Here is a 19,537-nt window from a genome sequence, read left to right as displayed (position 1 = left end):
ACATAGTGAAAGAACCCTTTAGGGTTTCTTTTGGATTCATCAGCTAGCTTCCTCTCATAATTAGCTTTGGCTTTCCTTACCATACAGGTTACTCTCTTTGCCTGTATTATATTGCTCATTGGAACGCTCATCACCTTTTTCTTTATACGTCCTCCACAACCTTTTCTTTATCTGCAACTCCTGTTTAATAGTATTATTCATCCATTTTACTCCTACTTGATTTCTCCTTCTGACTCTCGGAATACAGTCTGATACAGCTTTCTTCAAATACTGCTTGAGAATCTCCCACGCACCATCAACATCTCTCCCCTTGAATTTCTCATGCCATAGCACAGCTGAAAGCTGACTTCTCAGCTTGCCATAATCACCAGCCTTCTAATTCCACATACACCCATTCTTAATAGAATATTCAGCACATCTTTCAATCTCCCAGGTCAAGACCACATGATCGCTTTCCCCAAGTGGAGACATTGTAATTAAATTACTTATTGATATGTTCTCCGATGTTATGATCAGATCTAACACTCTAGAACATCTTGTCCCTTCCATCACATGCTGTCTCAGGTAATTATCTCTTAACAACTGTATAAACTCCATTTCCTTTGTTCCCTGTGACCATTCCTTCCCCCAATATATGTCCCCAAAGTTAAAACCCCCCATAATAATTACTTGACCTTCACTCATCGTGCTAATTTGCCAATACATGCTATCTACATTCTCCCTTATTCCCCTTGGATTATAGCAACAACCAATTACATATTTCGCCTTGTTAATCTCCATCTCACACCAAACAGCCTCTAATGAACTGCCCTCTACATACCTGTCACAGTGAGGTACTTCTATCTTTTTTGGCTTTAATGTTTCGTCTATCATTAATAAAACCCCTTCCCCCATTCTGTCATCTCTGTCCTGCCTGAAAATACTGTACCCCTTACATTCAATCCCAATAACTATATCATTCTTGGTTAACCAAGTTTCGCTAATTCCTATAATTTTTGGCCATGTTGTACTAAGTAATGACAAAAATTCTTCACACTTATTCCTAATACTTCGAGCATTAGTATACATAAACTGCAATACTCCCTTCCTCCCATAATTTCCCTGTGTGCGAATTACCGCACTCTGTATACTGTTAACATTCTGCGAACAATTAATCCCAATTTCACAGCAATTAATGGCCTTAGTACTATTTACAGCTGATTCTATCACCTGCCTCCCTAGCAAATCCCATTTCCCTGTTTATGACCCTTTATCAATAAATGTTCTAAATGCCAAGCTCCTAATCCATTTAAGTGCAAACCATCGCTCTTAAAATACTCCTTCCTTTTACCAAACTCATCCCAGACATTCATGAAATGAATATTCAGTTTCATTTCTTTGCAAAATCTTTTACACAATCTTGACACCATTCCATTTACTATAATTGCTCTTCTGTTCATTTCATCACAATCAAATCGTGGTAGCACACTCATGATCTTTCCGCTCTCACTCTTTGCATTCATTGTCATTGCTATCATTTACTCCTTCAAATCCCGTCTTACAGAAAATCTTTCGCTACGTAGATCATTCGTCCCTATAACTGCAATAATCTCACTCACTCTATCTTTCTGCAATTTCACAGTTATATCCTTAATCTTTGACCCTGGATAACACGCTTTAATTACTCTACCATCCTTCACACCCTTAATTATAGAATTCCCATACAGCACAACATCTTTTTTGCTTCTTCTAACTTGACATCGTTTACCCCCACTGATGCTTGTTTTTGTTCCTGAGCCTCTCTCACATTCTTTAGTATATCACTCAGCATCAGTGTGTATCTATTTCTGCACTATTTATTCCATGCACATATTCACTTCTGTCATTCTCATACTTTGTCATTCTTAATCCCCCCATACTTCCTATACCATAAAAAACATTAGAACATATTGGAATTCTAAAAGATAGATTATACAATTTGGTCCGAGCAAAAATTATAAAATACTGTATATTACAGTCATTTAAAAATGTCCGTTCATTTGTTTCAGGAGAACTTGCCCAACACAGTCTGCTCCACATGCTTCTATCAGATACATTGGGATATGGCTGTATAAAGCATGTATGTTCCCTATGTGACTGATGGTAGCTAACTGCGAAGTCTTGATGATCACTTAAACTTGGGATATTAGTCAAACCAGATGTATCATCATATATTACATTAAAACTTCTGCGATCATACGAGTCAATTAATACAGGCAAAACATTTGATATATTAGAAGATGTGGAATGGACTGCAGAATCATTCGTTTCTACCTTGCCAGCAGATTCAAGAGGGGATACTATAGAAACACAAGATGATAATGATGTTAAGTAATCTGGATTGACATCCCCAGTAACCACAGAAGAAATGGCTGACTCAGATGACATACCCAAGATTGAGATTGAGATGTAATAAAAAAAAAAAAAAAATCAGCTAACGCCTTTTTTGTAATAATAATAATAATAATAATAATAATAATAATAATAATAATAATAATAATTATTATTATTATTATTATTATTATTATTATTATTATTATTATTATTATTATTATTATTATTATTATTATTATTATTATTATTATTATTATTATTATTATTATTATTTATTTATTTTTATTTTTTTTTTACATGACACCTCCAGGGAATCCAAGGACTCGTCAATTTAAGGGATGGGCACCTACTCTACAACTTTCTGTCTCCACCAACTACAACGAACCGTAACTACCATCATCATCTAGACCAGGGGTCGGCAACCCGCGGCTCTTGACTGAACAAAGTGCGGCTCTTTTATATTGAATAAAAAGATACATAATTAATACAAACAACTAAATATTGTTTTTTGATACGGCCTGTTCTATGCACGCCACGTGCATAGATACTATGCATGTGACGTGCGTTACGAATGAAATTTGTTACGCATGTTACGCATGCCTAAGGTAACTAGCGCCACAGCAAAAATTTGAATTGATCAGCTCTCCTGTCAAACACCACGGTTTTTAGATACATACGGATTTTAACTGTCAAAATAAATATTCTGTTAGTTAACTTATTTATTGTGGTACTAAACTGGTGTTTAATTTAGTCAGGTAATGTTATGCACAAATTAATTTTTATTATGTTATTATGTTGAATTTGTGTTTTTACTTGCAAGTAAATTTGTGATAATAACCCTCCTAATATGAGTTCAAGTAAAAGAAAAATAATCGAAGAAAAACAGAGGATTCAATAAAATGTAGATAGAGAAATTTGCATTTATAGAAATAAATGGAAATCCGCAATGTTTAATTTGCCATCTACGACTTCAAAATAACAAATCAAATAATGTCGTTCGAGGAAAACATTTAGACTTCAGTAAAAAATATCCTGAGGGTGATAATAGAAAAAAAGCTATTGAAGAATTGCAAAAGAAAACATTGCTTCAGCAAAGAAATTTGTCAACTTGGACGAAATCGTCGTCGAATACTACTGAAGTAAGTTTTTTATTAACCTTGAAATAGCAAAAGCGGGAAAACCTTTTACCGATGGCGAATTTCTAAACAGTTGCATGTATAATGTCCCTGAAATTCTATTTAAGGATATGAAAAATAAGGACGAGATACGTAAAAAAATTAAAGATTTACCTCTTTCGGCTAGAACTGTCAAGTAACGGATTGTAACAATTTTTGCAGAAGTTTCAAATTTGCAAATTATGGATATTAATTTTGCCAATTTTATATCTATTGGGGTTGATGAATCAAATGATATTTCCGATACGGCACAGTGCTGCGTGATGGTTAAATATATCACATCTTCCGGTATTCGAGAAGAACGTCTTGATCTGCTAACACTTAAAGGACACACTACAGGTCAAGATATTTCAGAAAACCTTCTAACAAGTTTACAGAATAAAAATATAAATATTAATAATATAGTATGCATTGCGACCGATGGCGCGCCTTCTATGATTGCGAAAAATAAGGGGTTTGTTAAATTATTCTCCACTCATATTCCACATGGAGTTATTTCATTTCATTGCATTTTGCATTAAGAAGCTTTAGTTGCAAATTCTTTGGGATTATTACCACAACTAAAAAGAGCGATGTATGTTGTTGTGAAAATGATCAATTTCATCCGATTTCAGGCGTTGAATCACGGACTTTTTTTTGACATATTTTTAGAGGAACTAGGTAGTCAACATAAAGATTTAGTGACATTTACATCTATACGATGGTTATCAAGAGAAAAAGCATTAAAACGTTTTTTTTTTTTTTCAGTGCTTAAAAGAAATAGCAGTTTTCTTAACCACTTAAAATTATAACGTAAATCATGTGGAACTTCTCAGTAATCCCGAATGGATACAAATGTTTTGTTTTTTGCTTGATATGACAGAACATTTTAATAAGCTAAATTTGATGTTGCAAGGGAAGGAACACACAGCCTTACAATTACTAGAGGAAGTCCTTATCTTTGAACAGAAACTAAGAGTGTTTTCGGAAGATGTTACTGAAGACAAATTTATATATTTTAAAAACCTAAAAATTTATAGATTGAATTTAAATCAAGAAAAAGTTGATTGCAAAATATTCGCTGAAATGATTACTGTAATTTTAGATTCATTTACAAGCAGATTTCAGGATTAAAAAAAAAACAAAAAAACACCAGGAGATGATGAAATTTATATTACATCCGTTAAATTGCAATTTAAAATTAATAGATATTGAAGCTTTTCCCGGAATATCAATTGCAGGACTACAAATGGAGCTTCTGGAAATTCAGAATAAAAGCATCTGGGTATAAAAACTTCAGGAAATGGTAGCACAAATTGAAGAAAATGAGGAAACTATGGAAGAAACACCACAGGAAATTATATTTAAATGTTGAAATTCTTTCCTAACTAATTATTCAAATACCAGGCGACTTGCTTTTGGGATTTTGACTCTTTTCGGTTCAACATGCAATTGCGAACAATTTTTCTCTTCAATGAATTACATTAAAAATAAGTATAGGAACAAATTGACTGATAAAAGTTTGAAAGACGAATTAAAGTGCACGACATACAATCCAGATTTAAGTAAATTGGCTGAGAAGATGCAAAATCAAAAGTCTCATTAGTGAATTTTAATTTAAAACAATCAAATATCTATTAAAATAAATAATATTGTATTTTTGTTAGGACTAATTCTTTTTGCAACACAAATTCTGACACTTTTTTGCAATATTATACTCTTACTTAAACATGTTTTGTGATTGAAAACTTAATCAAACTTAATGTTGTTTTATTTATTGAACATATAAAAAATTTATAGTCAAACATAAAAGTGGTATTTGATATCTGGAAGTAATGAATTAAAAACAAATTTACCTAAGTTTGAACTAACTGCAACTTTGAGTCACCAGGAAAAATCGAATTGAAGTTGCGGCGCAAAAAAGTTTGTTTTAATTAATGTTTTTGGTGGAATGGCTCTTTGGTTCAAAAAGGTTCCCGACCTCTATTCCAGAACAACGCCATCACCACCACCACTAGTATTTTCACAGATAATCAAACACATCCATACCCAAAGTGGGATTCGAACCTACTGCATTTTGGCTGAATAGCGGATATGCTAACTACTCGCCCAACCAGGCTAGCAAAGTGGTATCAGCTGTCTACTAATAAACAGTAGTAAATAAATAAATAAATATTTTTTTTATTTTTTATTTTTTGTAGTGTGCACTCCCATGATGAATCCTTGAACTCCCTGGAAACGTCACGTAATAATAATAATAACTTTTTTTTATTATGTCTCAGATAAATTACATACATAGATACAATAATCGTTATATATATATGATATTTATAATACATTTCAATGTGAGTAATAGATACTTGCGAGTTAATAGTATTTTTTATATAATAATAATAATTTTTTAAATAAATAATATTTTTGTTCATTGCTAAAATATTTACACTTATATATACAATAGTCATCTTGAGTATAATTTTACAAAATTTTTCTACATTAGATTTCAGTTAAGAATTTCAATAACACTCTTTGCCTCTGTATTTTTTTTTCTTTTTTAGTGAATAACTAATATAATAATAATAGTTTGGGAGGCATTTCTGATTTCTTCCTCAAAGCTTTGCACAGCTTATCTGAGGAAGATAATAGATGGTGGTGGTTTCGTGGTTATGTTTCTATACTGGTTGCAAGCCAGGTGTTGATTTTACTGTTTGTTGGTACATGCTTGGAAGGCTTTAATTGCTATTTAATTTCTATTTCGTGGTCTCCAATCTTAAACCGGATTGGAGACCGTGATGTAATTTCATGCCTCTTAAAAGGATCCAGTCCTGTGCTATGTTTGCTAAAAGAAATGTGAGTGTTCTCTCTTTCCTTATTATTTATACTTTTTCTTTTAATATGTTTTCATTATATATCTATATCTACCGTGTATATATAAAATGATAAGCCTTTTTATGTAACGTTTTTGTGTCACGTTTTTTGTCAAGTTATTTGAAATGTTTTGAGACTCAGGGGCTACCCTGAGTGTCGAGTCTTGAAAATTCGAGTCATCAGAATTCAAGGAGAACTGACCTACCAGTCTGGAATGCGGTGGTGGTGGGGGAGGAACCCCTTTTCGATTTTTCAAAATCCGAGTCATCAGAATTCAAGGAGAACTGGCCTACCAGTCCGGAACGTGGGGGGGTTGGGCGCCGTAGGTGCCAGGGGGAGGAACTCCCCTCTCGAATTTTCAAAATGCGAGTCATCAGAATTCAAGGAGAACCAACCTACCAGTCTGGAACTCGGGGTGGTTGGGCGGCGCAGGCGCCGGGGGGGGGAAGAACCCCCTTTCGAGTTTTCAAAATTCAAGTCATCAGAATTCAAGGAGAACCGGCCTACCAGTCTGGAACTCGGGGGGCTGGGCGCCAGGGGATGGAGGTCCCCTTTTGAAGGCTCGACACTTAGGGGCTACTCTGAGCGTCGAGTCTTCGAAATTCGAGTCATCAGAATTCAAGGAGAACTGGTCTACCTGTCGGGAACAGGTGGGGGGGGGGAAACGTAGGCGCCAGGGGGAGGATTCCCCTAATATATATATATATATATATATATATAAGTTTTTCTTACCTTGGGTAATGTATATTAGGGTTACCAAGTAATTTTATAAACTTGGTTGTTTTACTCCAAATCCCAAGTCAGCAAACAGTTAATTTTGCACCTGAACGTAGTTCAAGTCTAAAGGTGGTACAACACCAGGGAAACTCATTGTAAAGGTGGGTAAAGATCTGATCACTATTCTTACTATTTTCCATAATGTAAAGCACTGCAATACATTATACTGCAATACATTATGGGTGGGGTCACTACCCAGACTAGTTTCAACCTTTTTTGAGGTCTCCTCAGTGAGTAGCTAGACCCTATATACCAAAAAAGGTTGAAACAGGTCTGGGTAGTGACCCCACGCATAATGTATTGCAGTATACATCTCTCAGTGAGATGTGCTTTACATTATGGAAAATACTAAGGATAGTGATCAGAATTTTACCGACCTTTACAATGAGTTGCCTTGAGGTTGCACCACCTTTAGACTTCCTGAACTACGTTCAGGCGCAAACTTAACTGTTTGCTTACTTGGGATTAGGAGTAAAATAACCAAGTTTATAAAATTACTTGGTAACCTTAATATATATATATATATATATATATATATATATATATATATATATATATATATATATATATATATATATATATATATATATATATATATAATATAATCTATCTCCCTAATCCCCCTAATATATATATATATATATATATATATATATATATATATATATTACTATTGTCTTTTATACTAGATCTGTTGATGTAATTTTATCATGTCTCTGTCATGTTTTGTATAATTCTTTGCCTGTGATACCTGAAGAAGTTGAATCATTCAACGAAACTAGTTGTATCTTAATATTAAACATTGTTGTTTTTTCATTCTTGGTATATAGTCATTTAACTATATATATATATATATATATATATATATATATATATATATATATATATATATATATATATATATATATATATATATATATATATATTAACGAATCTGGCAAAAGAAAACGAAAGTTGTTCCCATAATAATAGGTGCTTTAGGCGCCATCCCTAAAACATTGAAAAATCATCTAGAAGCACTCGATTTAAATGGATTAAAAATTGGGCAGCTGCAATAGGCCGCTTTGTTCGGCACAGCCTTATTTTCAGAAAGTATTTCCACAACTTATAGGCCATTGGGTAGGGCTCGAATTAGTGGAATATAACCAGCCTTTTCTTAAGACTGAGGAAGCAAATCAAGCTTTGATGAATATTATATATATATATATATATATAGAAAGTATTTTACCTTGGGTAAAATAAATGTTAAAGATACCACTTGCAACACTTGCAGGCGCAAACGTGACTTGTTAGTCTGTATATATATATATATATATATATTCTCTCTCTTTCTTGTGTGTGCGTATGTTTATATGTGTGTGTGCGCGCGTCGTATTATTCATATTATATGTGTGCGTATTCATACTATACGCTTGCATGAGTGTGTGTGTTCATACTCTATATGTGTTTGTTCATACCACTGTATATGTGTGTTGTGTGGTTCCTACTGTATATGGGTTTGTGCAGTAGCGCACTCAGAATTTATTCTGGGGGGGGGGGGGGAGGCGAGTTGAGTAGACGATTTGAGAATACACACTATGCATCGCATATGACTTATGCCTGAGCATCTGCAATGATCGCTATTTCATAATTAATAGAAGACACGACACAACATAAATTAAAAAAAAATAGAATTTTAATTAGGAAAAGATTTTTGGAAATTTTTCTAGTATTTTCTTCCTTTTTCTTTGGGGGACAGGATGCCCTGTCCCCCCCCCTCTGGGTTTGTGGGTTTATTAACCTTGGATATCGCCATAAATTATGTGTATTTTGTAAAAGATATTTAAATTAAGTTCACATTTATTTTCTAAAAGTGATTAAATTGACGAAGTGTGGTACTTTTTTTTTTTTTTTTTTTAAGGATGCTGTTATTTATTTATTTTTATGAATTAGTGAAATTCATCATAGTTATTACCTAATTTGAATTAGCAAGAAACGCGGCTTATAACTCAGAACTTTTCTTTTTATAACGTATCCGTTTAATGGAATTTTAGCCATTGTTAAAAGCACGATACCTCTCTACCATGCGCAAGGTGTTTGTTTACCAGTATCAGATGATCGGGCGTGGTTATTTTAAAGAAACGGGATTCTATTTCCGTCTGCCAGTCATACCGATGTGGGCGGAGCATTCTCGAAAGTATAGTATCATAATTTTTCTTATTTAATCATTAGAAACAATTTATAGAAATCTCATGTCAAAAAATATCGGCACTCTTGAATACTATACGTTATAGTTTATTAATTTTGATTTTTGTACCAAAAAGAGGAGGAGTTCTAATGCGTCACGTGTCATGACGTAAAATTATATTGCTAAAGCTGTTTGCTTCTCTTCGAACGTCTGACTGACTGGAGGGGATAGCAGTTTGTTGAGTACTTGTACCAGCTGTGAAGAAGGTGGCCTCGTCCTGTGATTTTTCACTGAACAAAAGATGTCCTCACCAAGTGCAGGGAAAAGACGAATGGATACTGATGTTATAAAACTGTATCCTTTAAAGTCTTTTATCATGTTTGCGATTTTGTTATTCCACGAACGAAATAATAAACCTTTAAATGACTATTCTCTCGAATGTTTTAACTATTCTCTCTCTCGTCAGTTTCTGAAATGAGATGTGAGTCATTGTGAGAATAGTTTGGCTTCCCAATCAAAATAGAGACAGTTATCGTACCTTAAGAATGTCTACCTCAAGTTGGTATGTTTATAAATTAACGATTTATAATTGATTTTACTTCATTATTTGAGATAATATATAACTGTGTGTGATATTAATTAGCAACAACAGTTATATATCACGTTCTGAAGCCTGTTTACTTGACAGCCTCCGCTTTACCCCAGGAAATTTAAGGATGTTATTTTGACTGTAGCTTTTGGACAAAATACTGGATTATTTGGACAGTGCTTGTTTATTTATTTGTATATTTGTTTATTTATTTATTGGGTTGTGAATTCTAACATTGGTGTTTAATTAATGGCATACTAAAATACGAACGTCTTCCACGATTGTCGACTTGGAACGTAGAGGTTTATTTGAAGTTGAGGAAACTGGGAAAATGTACCTCTCGTATGTGCTGAACTTTTGTGGAAGTGTCATAACCCACTTTTACAGCTGTTCAATGCAATTACTGCTGTTAGCAATTTAACATTACACACTGTTTTCTCTCCCGCTCTCTCTGTAATATTATGACGGTCACAGAGATCAGAATTTTTATGTTAAAAAATATATTCGTATTAGTTTTAATTGAATGTGTGTGTGTATACATATATTATAGAAACGCCTTCTGGAGTCAAGACTCATCGAGGGGGGCAATAATAGGATGCATTCTAACAGAATGCTTATCATATTTTTCAAATAAGCGTGATACACACACACACACTCAGGACAACCCTTTAGCTTTTCAGAAGTTTCCTGTATTAATCTTTATATTGCAAAAGTTAAAAGCGCATGTATATGTTTACACATCTCTCCTTACATATTTCAAATCAGATCACATATATACTTAGCTATGGTTATTCTCCACTTATTTCATGTTTCGAAAACGAGTTTTGTACCTTATTTATTATTTTATATATATATATTACAATTATTCTTAATTTTTTTTAGAATCTGTTGTTTAACACCTTACAAATTAGGTTTTTCGCTTATGATTCATGTAGATGTCTTGTTTTTCTTTTCTTGGATTTCATAGAAATACTATATAATTATATACTGAATGTTTCACATGTAAAAGGACTGAGAAAATTCACCTTTTTTAAAAGCAGGGGAAATAAAGTGAAGACTGTTTCATAAAATTATATGGCTCTTCATCATTAGTACTAGTGATGCATCAAAATAATTTGGGGAAAAAATACAACTTACTGGCCATGGAATGTATATGCAGTTAAGATCTTATTTAGGTTTGAATTTAGATTCGTCATTCCAGATTTGTAGTGACATCAGAAATGTTACCAAGCATCTGACATGGCATCATAAATATTATCAATGTGATATTTTTGTGAATTAACTTTAGCTAAGTAAGTAGTTCAATGTCCAAATAATATAACTTATTATGGTGTATGATAGGTTTTAAGTGGAGAAGGCTCTGTTTTATAGAATTAATTTTCCTTGAATATGAGCCTTTAGATTGCCAGATCTTGCAGAATCTGTACTGGTGGTCTTTAATTAACTAGGGAAGAACCCCCTCTAGATAATTGATTGTTGATGACCTCCATTATTTTGGAGAGGACCTGAGGCATTAAGTTAGTAGTTTGACAGTAAACATTTTTTTCCCCTTACATTTGACTGAATATAGTTTTGCTTTCTTCTATTGTGATATATGCCAGTTGAAAATAAAATAATGTAGGAATGATATTGAACAGTGTTAATTCTAGAGTACAGCTTTTGAGTACTACTAGGGAGACACTATTCAGACCAAAATGATGTTTCACTATTCATGTTAAGATTTTGTCTGTTTTGCCAGATGATAACAAGAGACTTGGTGCACTGTTTCTAGCATGGTTAGTGATCTGGCTTGTCATCTGTTTGATAATTGAAGAATGCTGGTTCAGCTTTATATTTAGGGTTATATAGTGCCTGGATGAGACAAGGTAGAAGCAAGTGAGCAGACATTATACCTAATGGCTTTGTACATAGCAACTACTGTTCAGAGAGGAGTTTCTGCTCTTCTTTATTTTGGTGAGCTGTGAGTTTGATGGCAGTTTGCATTTGTTGCATGCTTCAATGTAGGCAGAATATGTAGCTGGAGGTTGTGCTACAACCATCTGCAGCATTCTAATTTTTATTCTTTAACTGCCTTGGTACTTGTACATCATCAGTTATGAAGTCTGGTATGGTTTTGAAGAGTGGGTGAGAATTTTCACTGGGAATGAAAATCATGCCAGTGAGAATAATTTTGTACTCCCCCCCCCACTGCTACTAGAGTAGGTACTGGATTGTGTGAAAGAGTGGGTTGTGGAAGAGAACTCGCAGATGATTATTGGTCCAATTTAGAGATTAGAACTGATTTCTTCAGCATGCAAGAAAGAAAACTGGTTAAGAAAGGACCATAGGTATTGGTTGACTAGAGATTAGGAGTTATCACTGTGTGTTAGAAATATATCCACATTTTTTTCAGTTTGGTTGATATAATGGTTAGAAAAAGAGTGAGGTCATCTAGGAAAATGAATACACTGTTTGGGTAATTAGATAAAGCTTCATGGATAAGAAGTTAGAGACTAGATTTAGCATTTTCTGGCAAGCATTAAGTGTTTTTGTTTTGCAACTTTTGCTTTTTGATGCTATTCATTCATCTGAACTCTCAGATGGTTTGTCCTCCTGATGGTGGATATGCAGTCTGACACTGCTTCTTTCAAACATCCCTTGATTAACTCCCATACACTGCTAACTTTTTTACACACAAACTTTTATTTCATGAGACTGTTTCAAGCTAGCTCCTCAGCTTGAAATTGTATGCTTTGTTCCATTGAAGTTCCCCATCTTCCCCCATAATAACTACTTGCCCTGCACTTATTTTGCTAATAACCTGATGTGTGCTATCTGTGTGAACATTCTCTTTGCAATTCCCCCCCCCCCCCCCACACACACACAGACTTGTATAGGATGAAATATGGAGTTAGTATATTTTACCCTGTTGACCTTAATTCTCTCTGGAAGTTCAGAGGGCATATACAGATAATTCTCGCTGGTCCAGTGTTATCCCTCCAATCCTTAGCACCATCACTTGGATGTGTAACTTTTAATTTTGCCACATTAAATTGACATTCATCATCTTTTGTTTACATTGTCAGTATTTAAAACCCTGTGGGATCTTTTCATTTTTATGAACTGTTGCATTTTTCCAATTTTACATCAGGAAAGAGCTGGATACTTCCTCTCAGATAATTTCCTTTCATTAATATACAAATTAAACAGCATTCGCCCTGGTATGGAGTTCTGAGATACTCCACTAGTTGTTGATAGGTATCATGTCCCTTATCTATGCCACTGCTTCATATCCATTCTTATTAGAACCCAAACAGAAAGATCTGGGTGCAAATGTAGTCACTTGTGCTTGGTTCCTGCTGTCATATGCAGTTATATTATTGTATTGCAAAGAGACATTAAACCTATTTTCATTATTCTTTGCAGTGAGGTAATCCTTTGGCACTTTTCTCTGGTGTGCAGTTTCATTACTTTTGAAGAGCATCTAAATAGCATAGAGCACATTGAGAGAATATTCTTCAGTCCAAAACACACAATCTTGCATTTGTCATCATTAAACTAGTACCCATTGATTGCTCACCATACTAGATGGTTTAGACTTTTGCAAGATGTTCCTTTATTTTGTCCTGCTTAACACATCAACAAAAATTGGTTATCTTATCTCCCAACAAGCACTTATCATTAACTGCACCACTGTGAATTCACTCAGTGCCACTGAGCATTCTTAGTGTCTGAAAGTTCTTTCCCCTACTTTCTGATAATTGTCAGCCATTCTTATATTCATGACATTATCCTAATTTCCATTACTGTTTCATATGTGGTTTATTGTAACGTACTTTGCCAATGTATAGTATTACTCTTGTATCCATTTCCTTTATTCAGTTCAGTCATAGCTATCATAAACTAGGGATGCAAGAAAAAAAAAAGACCTGTTTAAGAAACCTACATAGTTCCTTGTATTGATTTCCTGTCACTGCATTACTAAATTTAGAGAGAGAGAAAGTCACATTTGATAACATGCTCATTTGATTGCAATTTGATAATAATGCACTTGTTTGGAAAATCCTACTTTCTTTTATTCAGATTGTTTCTTGCATACAATGAACATTCAGAAGGGCTTTTGCAGATGAAGGTGAGTTAGTTGGATTTGTATAGATGTGGCAGGATTTTATTATTATTATTTGTGACACCTCCAAGGAGTCCGAAGACTCATTGCAGGAGGCCACAACCTGTACAATGGGGAACAGGGTGGATGTTCCAACAATTCATAGTACAGATCCCTTAAATTTCCCATTGCCAGAACATCTTTGTGGGCAGGTGCATTGTCCTAATGAAAGATGATTTTTTTCTTCTGCAAACCAGGTCTTTTCTCATGAATTTTTTCGTCTAGTCTGGTTAAAAGATTGGAGTCTCCACCACTACACCAAACCTCAACTCCCAATCATTTATATCAATGCCATCTACCACCCACCATAGCTAGTATTTTTTGTGTGTAAATCCCGTGTGTTCTGAAGGGCTGATTTGTCTGTATGCGAGATGAAAAACCAGAGTTTCTGGGAGAAAAAACCCTGCTACCTCTGTATATAGACTAACTCGCCTTCAATTGAAAAAGTCCTTATAAAGATTCCTCCTGTCATGACAAGAAACGTTGCGCCCCTCAATTAGAAAAGGCACGCAACGTACTTTCGTTCTTCTAATTGCACTATGGAACCGCTTATTTTTTCTTCCTTGAATCTTGGGGGATTTTTCATTCAACACAATCATCAAAACTGGCTAGAAAAATGATTGACACATTAGCTTCATATCCTTTATTTACTTTGTCTGTAATTCCAAACAGTCTAACTCACTTGAATTTGGGCTCCCAGGCAATGTTTCCAACTATGCACTTTATTAGATCATTTCATTTTGATATGTAATATGATATATTTATATTATTATTATTATTATTATTATTATTATTACGGGCAACTCCAGGGAGTCATTAGACTCATCGAGGGAGGCCCCAAATCATATTCATCACAACTATCTGACATTCATACAGTATCTATCATACCTCGCCTTAAACTCATTCACAGTCACAGCATCCACTACAGACTCAGGGAGCGCATTCCACTCATTCACTGCTCTAAAAGTAAAGAACCCAGCTCTAACACCTTTACTAACCACACTTTTGCCCAGTTTCCATGGATGTCCCCTAGTCCTCCCACAACCAGCCCTGTTCTCAAAAATATCTTCTGAATTAATTTTATAGAAACCCTTCAGTAATTTGAATGTCTCAATCATATCTCCCCTCCTCCGCCTATCAACCAATTTTTGCAACCCACAAATCCTCAACCTGTTCTCATACGGTTCATTCCACAGACCTGCTATCATCTTGGTCACTCGCCTCTGGATCCTCTCCACATCCTCCCCATCAAGAAGAAACCTAGGTGACCAAATCTGAGCACAGTAGTCTAGATGGGGTCTTATCAAGGCTCGATAGAGAGGAACAATAACCTGCTTGTCTCTGCTTGTCAACGTATTCTTCAGCAACCAAGTGATTTGATGAGCTGTTTTGGTCACTTTTTCAATGTGTCCCCTAAATTTCAATTCCTTATCCACCAACACTCCTAAATCTTGTGCCTCATCAATTTCCTGGAGCAGGGTTCCACCAATGCAGTAAACTGCCGCCAATCTTTTCACCCCAAAATGCATAACCTTACATTTTGCCACATTAAACTGACATCCATTCTCCTTAGCCCAGACCTCCAATCTATCCAAATCATCCTGCAATTTTGACGTCATCTGCATTCACTATTGCCCTACCCAACTTCGCATCATCCGCAAACAAATGAACTGTTCCTCTCAGATCATTTCCTATATCATTTATGAACAAATTAAACAGCAGTGGTCCAAGAACAGATCCTTGTGGCACACCACTAGTCGCAGGCCGTCTTGTGGACTCTACTCCCGAGTAAACCACTCTCTGATATCTCTCCGTCAACCACCCTCCTATCCATCTCACCAACCCTATGTCCATTCCCATATGCTGCAATTTACTGATTAGAATTCCATGTGGAATCCTGTCAAAGGCCTTGGCAAGGTCCAGTAGAATCACCGTAAACCCATTACCCTTATCCAGTTCAGCCGTCACTGTGTTATAATACGTGAGCAAGTTACTGAGGCATGACCTACCCTTCACAAAACCATGCTGTCCCCGATACAGTATCCCATTTTCTTCAATCCAATCTTGTATTTTCCTTTTGACTATTTTCTCTAAGACCTTGACAATGATTCCTGATATGCTAATCGGTCGGTAATTTACAACAGCAGTCTTGGAACCACCTTTATGCAGTGGAACTATTTTCCCCTCTTTCCACCCGCTCGGGACTAACCCAGACCCGAGACTCAAATTAAACAAAATGGTCAAGGGTACTGACAATTCTTTAGCTGCTTCTCGTACAACACGAGCTGGTATACCATCCAATCTCACAGATGTATTGACATTGAGGTTATGCAATAGACTACTCACCTCCACTTCATTAACCACAATTCCCGTATAATCTACTGGTTTATTCGTTTCTGCAATGTCACCACCTGGATGATATACTTTTGCAAAGTGCTCACTCAGTAACTCAACTATCTCAACTGATTCAGTTACCTCCCTACCATCGGCATTCTTTAAAATCAATCTGCCATGTACATTTTTCCTTTTACTTGCTACATATCTAAAAAACTGTTTAGGGTTCTCTTTAGCCTGCTCGGCCAATGTTCTTTCGTAATCCTTTTTTGCTTTTCTTACCACACTCGTCACCCTTCTGGCCTGCGCTTTATACCGTTCATGTGCCTGCCGGTCACCCTTCTCCTTAAATTCCCTCCATAGTTGTTTCTTTTTTTGCAACTCAAGCTTAATGGTGTTATTCATCCATTTAACCCCTACTTGATTTATTATTCGGACTCTAGGTATACAGTCAGCCATTGCTTCATGCAAGCACTTCTTAACTACCTCCCATGCACTATCAACTTCTAGTCCTTGCAGTTGTACATGCCATGGCACTGAACCAATCAAACTCCTAAGCTTGTCATACTTTCCCGCCCGATAATTCCACATGTACCCTGTCTTAATTGAAAATTCTACACCTTTAGCCACCTCCCAAGTTAAGACCCTATGATCACTCTCACCGATTGGTGGCAATGTGGTCATATTTGTTACAGCCAAATCCTCAGATGTAATTACTAGGTCAAGCACTCTCTGACCCCTAGTATTTTCCATTACATGTTGTCGCAGATAGTTATCCCTTAATAACCGCATATGTTGAATTGAAGTTTGTACATCCTCATTCTTCATACATTCAACTACTTTGTCATATGTGTCCATTTGATGCTGTAGTATGTAATCAGAATCACCATTGTGTGGGTGCACATGCATACTTGTAATCAAGTTTAACAATAATAGGCTGAAAACATTACCTAATTATCTTTGAGTTCAGTATAATTGGCATTAGATATTTCACCGCAGGGTACTATGAATCAGTTACTCTGCTGGGATGTTTATGAACTGAAGTGTCAGTAATGATAACATCCAAAGCATCTCTCTCTCTCTCTCTCTCTCGTTCTTGATACTTCTTGCTTGAGAGACCAGATTCTGCCTTGGTTCATTCTCTCTCAGAGAGAGAGAGAGCGAGAGAGAGAGAGAGAGAAAGCACACTTTATTCACTGAGAGGGTAGAAGTTCAAAGTCAGGAAAACTAAAGAAATTAGAGAAGATGCTGTAAGTGTGTGAAGGAACCCATGAAACAAATAAGTGTGAGAATGAACCAGAGCAGAATCTGGCTTCTCAAGCAAGAAGTATCAAGAACAAGAGAGAGAGAGAGAGAGAGAGAGAGAGAGGTGCAGGGTATGGCACTGTTAGTGCAATCTTGCTCAGTGTTATAGGCATTAGTGAGACATGATAGATTTTCGTATTTTCAGGGAGGATAGAGTAGATAGCAGGAGGGGTACTGTTGATGATAGCAGAAAAATTGCAGCTAATAAGAATAGGAGTCAAAGCAGCTCTTTTGAGTCATGGTGTGAGATTGATGCTAACAAGGACAAAATATAAAATTGGTTCTGCTATAGACTAGGTGTTGCCAAGAATGATGTGGAAGATCTTCATTAGCAGATTAGTACAATGAGTGCAACGTAGGTGATTATTATGGGGACTACAACTTCAAAGACATAGATTCAAAGGAGGAAAGATTACATGGCAGGAAGGAAATGAAATTTGCTAAAGGGAGGTCATGTTTTAGTAATCTACTTACTTATTACAATAAAGTGACTATTGTAATAAGGACAGAGGAAAAGGACACACAGTAATATACTTGGATTTTGCAAAGGCTTTTGATAGAGTACCTCATGATAGGTTGACAGTCAAACTAGCGCAAATGGGGTTGGATATTAGATTGGTGCATTGGATTGGAGACTGGCTATCTGATAGGTATCAACAAGTTGTGTATGGGGGAACGATATCCAGGAAAAGGAAAGTCACTAGTGGAGTGCCTCAGGGGTCTGTTTTAGGTCCATTACTGTTTAACTTGTATATTAATGATATAGGTGAAGATTTGGATGGAGATATTCAGTTGTTTGCAGATGATGCAAAGTTGGGACAAATCATGAAGTGTAGTGAAGATGTTGTGGCCTTACAGGAAGACTTGAATAGATTGAGTGATTGGGCACGGAAATGGGGATGTGAATTCAATGTTGCAAAATGTAAGGTTTTAAAATTTGGAAAACAAAGATGAGATGCAGAATTTATGCTTGGTGAGAATATATTGTTGGAAGTAGAGGAAATAAGAAATCTGGGGGTGATAGTGGATAAGGATCTAAAATTTAGGGGCCACATCGCCAAAATTGTGAAGACAACACAAAGGCTTCTGGGAATGATGCGGAGGACACTGACGTGTAGAAGTAGGGAGATTCTTGTTCCGTTGTATAAGGCTTTGATTAGGCCACACATGGACTGTTGTACCCAGATTTGGTCACCGGGTTTTCAGAAGGATTAAGAAATGTTGGAAAGGGTCCAAAGGAGACTGATTAAGATTAGTTTCTGACCTCTGGAATGTCAAGTATGAGGAAAGATTGAGAAGATGTAATTTGCAGAGTCTGGTGGACAGGAGGAAGATGGGAGATATGATAGAGACCTAAGTTGATAAGGGGTTGTTATAGGATCAATGCTGGAGAAGTTTTACAGGGAATAGAGTGGGAGATCAGGGGAGAACCAGAGGTCATCCCTGGAAACTGTATAAAGAGGGTGTGAGTAGGGGAGTGAGAGGCAGGTTTTTTCGTGCAGAGTTGTGAATGACTTATATCTAAAATAAAACCAACTAAAGACTGTAACAAATTATTAGCTAACAACAAATCCATATTTGGAACTTGTAGAGATTTACTAGTAGCATTTATTCGTTGTAAAATTTTGTCCCACACAACTGTTAAAATTGCTATTTTTTTCTGAATTGTCAAAATGTTCAGTTAACGATGTGCTCTCTAATTTAAAAATAGGTTTTTCACGAGGAGAAATGGATAGTTCAGGTAATGGCTCTGTAATTTGTTTATATCTACATTACAAAGCCAATATAGCGTCAGCATTTGCAGATCACCTCATTTCACTTAGTCTTTTAACTGTTAAAGTTTTTTTCTT

The 19,537-nt window shown here is 35.6% G+C and overlaps 1 protein-coding gene across 1 annotated transcript in view; it reads left to right on the top strand.

Annotated features, from left to right (window-relative positions):
• Positions 1-9,313: 9,313 nt before the first annotated feature.
• UbcE2H (ubiquitin conjugating enzyme E2H) overlaps positions 9,314-19,537 on the top strand; it is a 362,978-nt gene continuing 352,754 nt past the window's right edge. Inside the window, exon 1 of the mRNA XM_090412149.1 lies at positions 9,314-9,669. Within this exon, the coding sequence (XP_090268275.1) occupies positions 9,617-9,669 (53 nt within the window). The 5' untranslated portion in view covers positions 9,314-9,616. The remainder of the gene's footprint in view (positions 9,670-19,537) is intronic.

This window comes from Typopeltis vanoorti, chromosome 1 (genome assembly GCF_054136105.1).
Source record: "Typopeltis vanoorti isolate ZY-2024b chromosome 1, IOZ_Tvanoo_1.0, whole genome shotgun sequence".
Lineage (NCBI taxonomy): Eukaryota > Metazoa > Arthropoda > Arachnida > Uropygi > Thelyphonidae > Typopeltis > Typopeltis vanoorti.
Note: the sequence above shows the minus strand (reverse complement) of the source record. Positions and strands in the feature narration are given on the sequence as shown.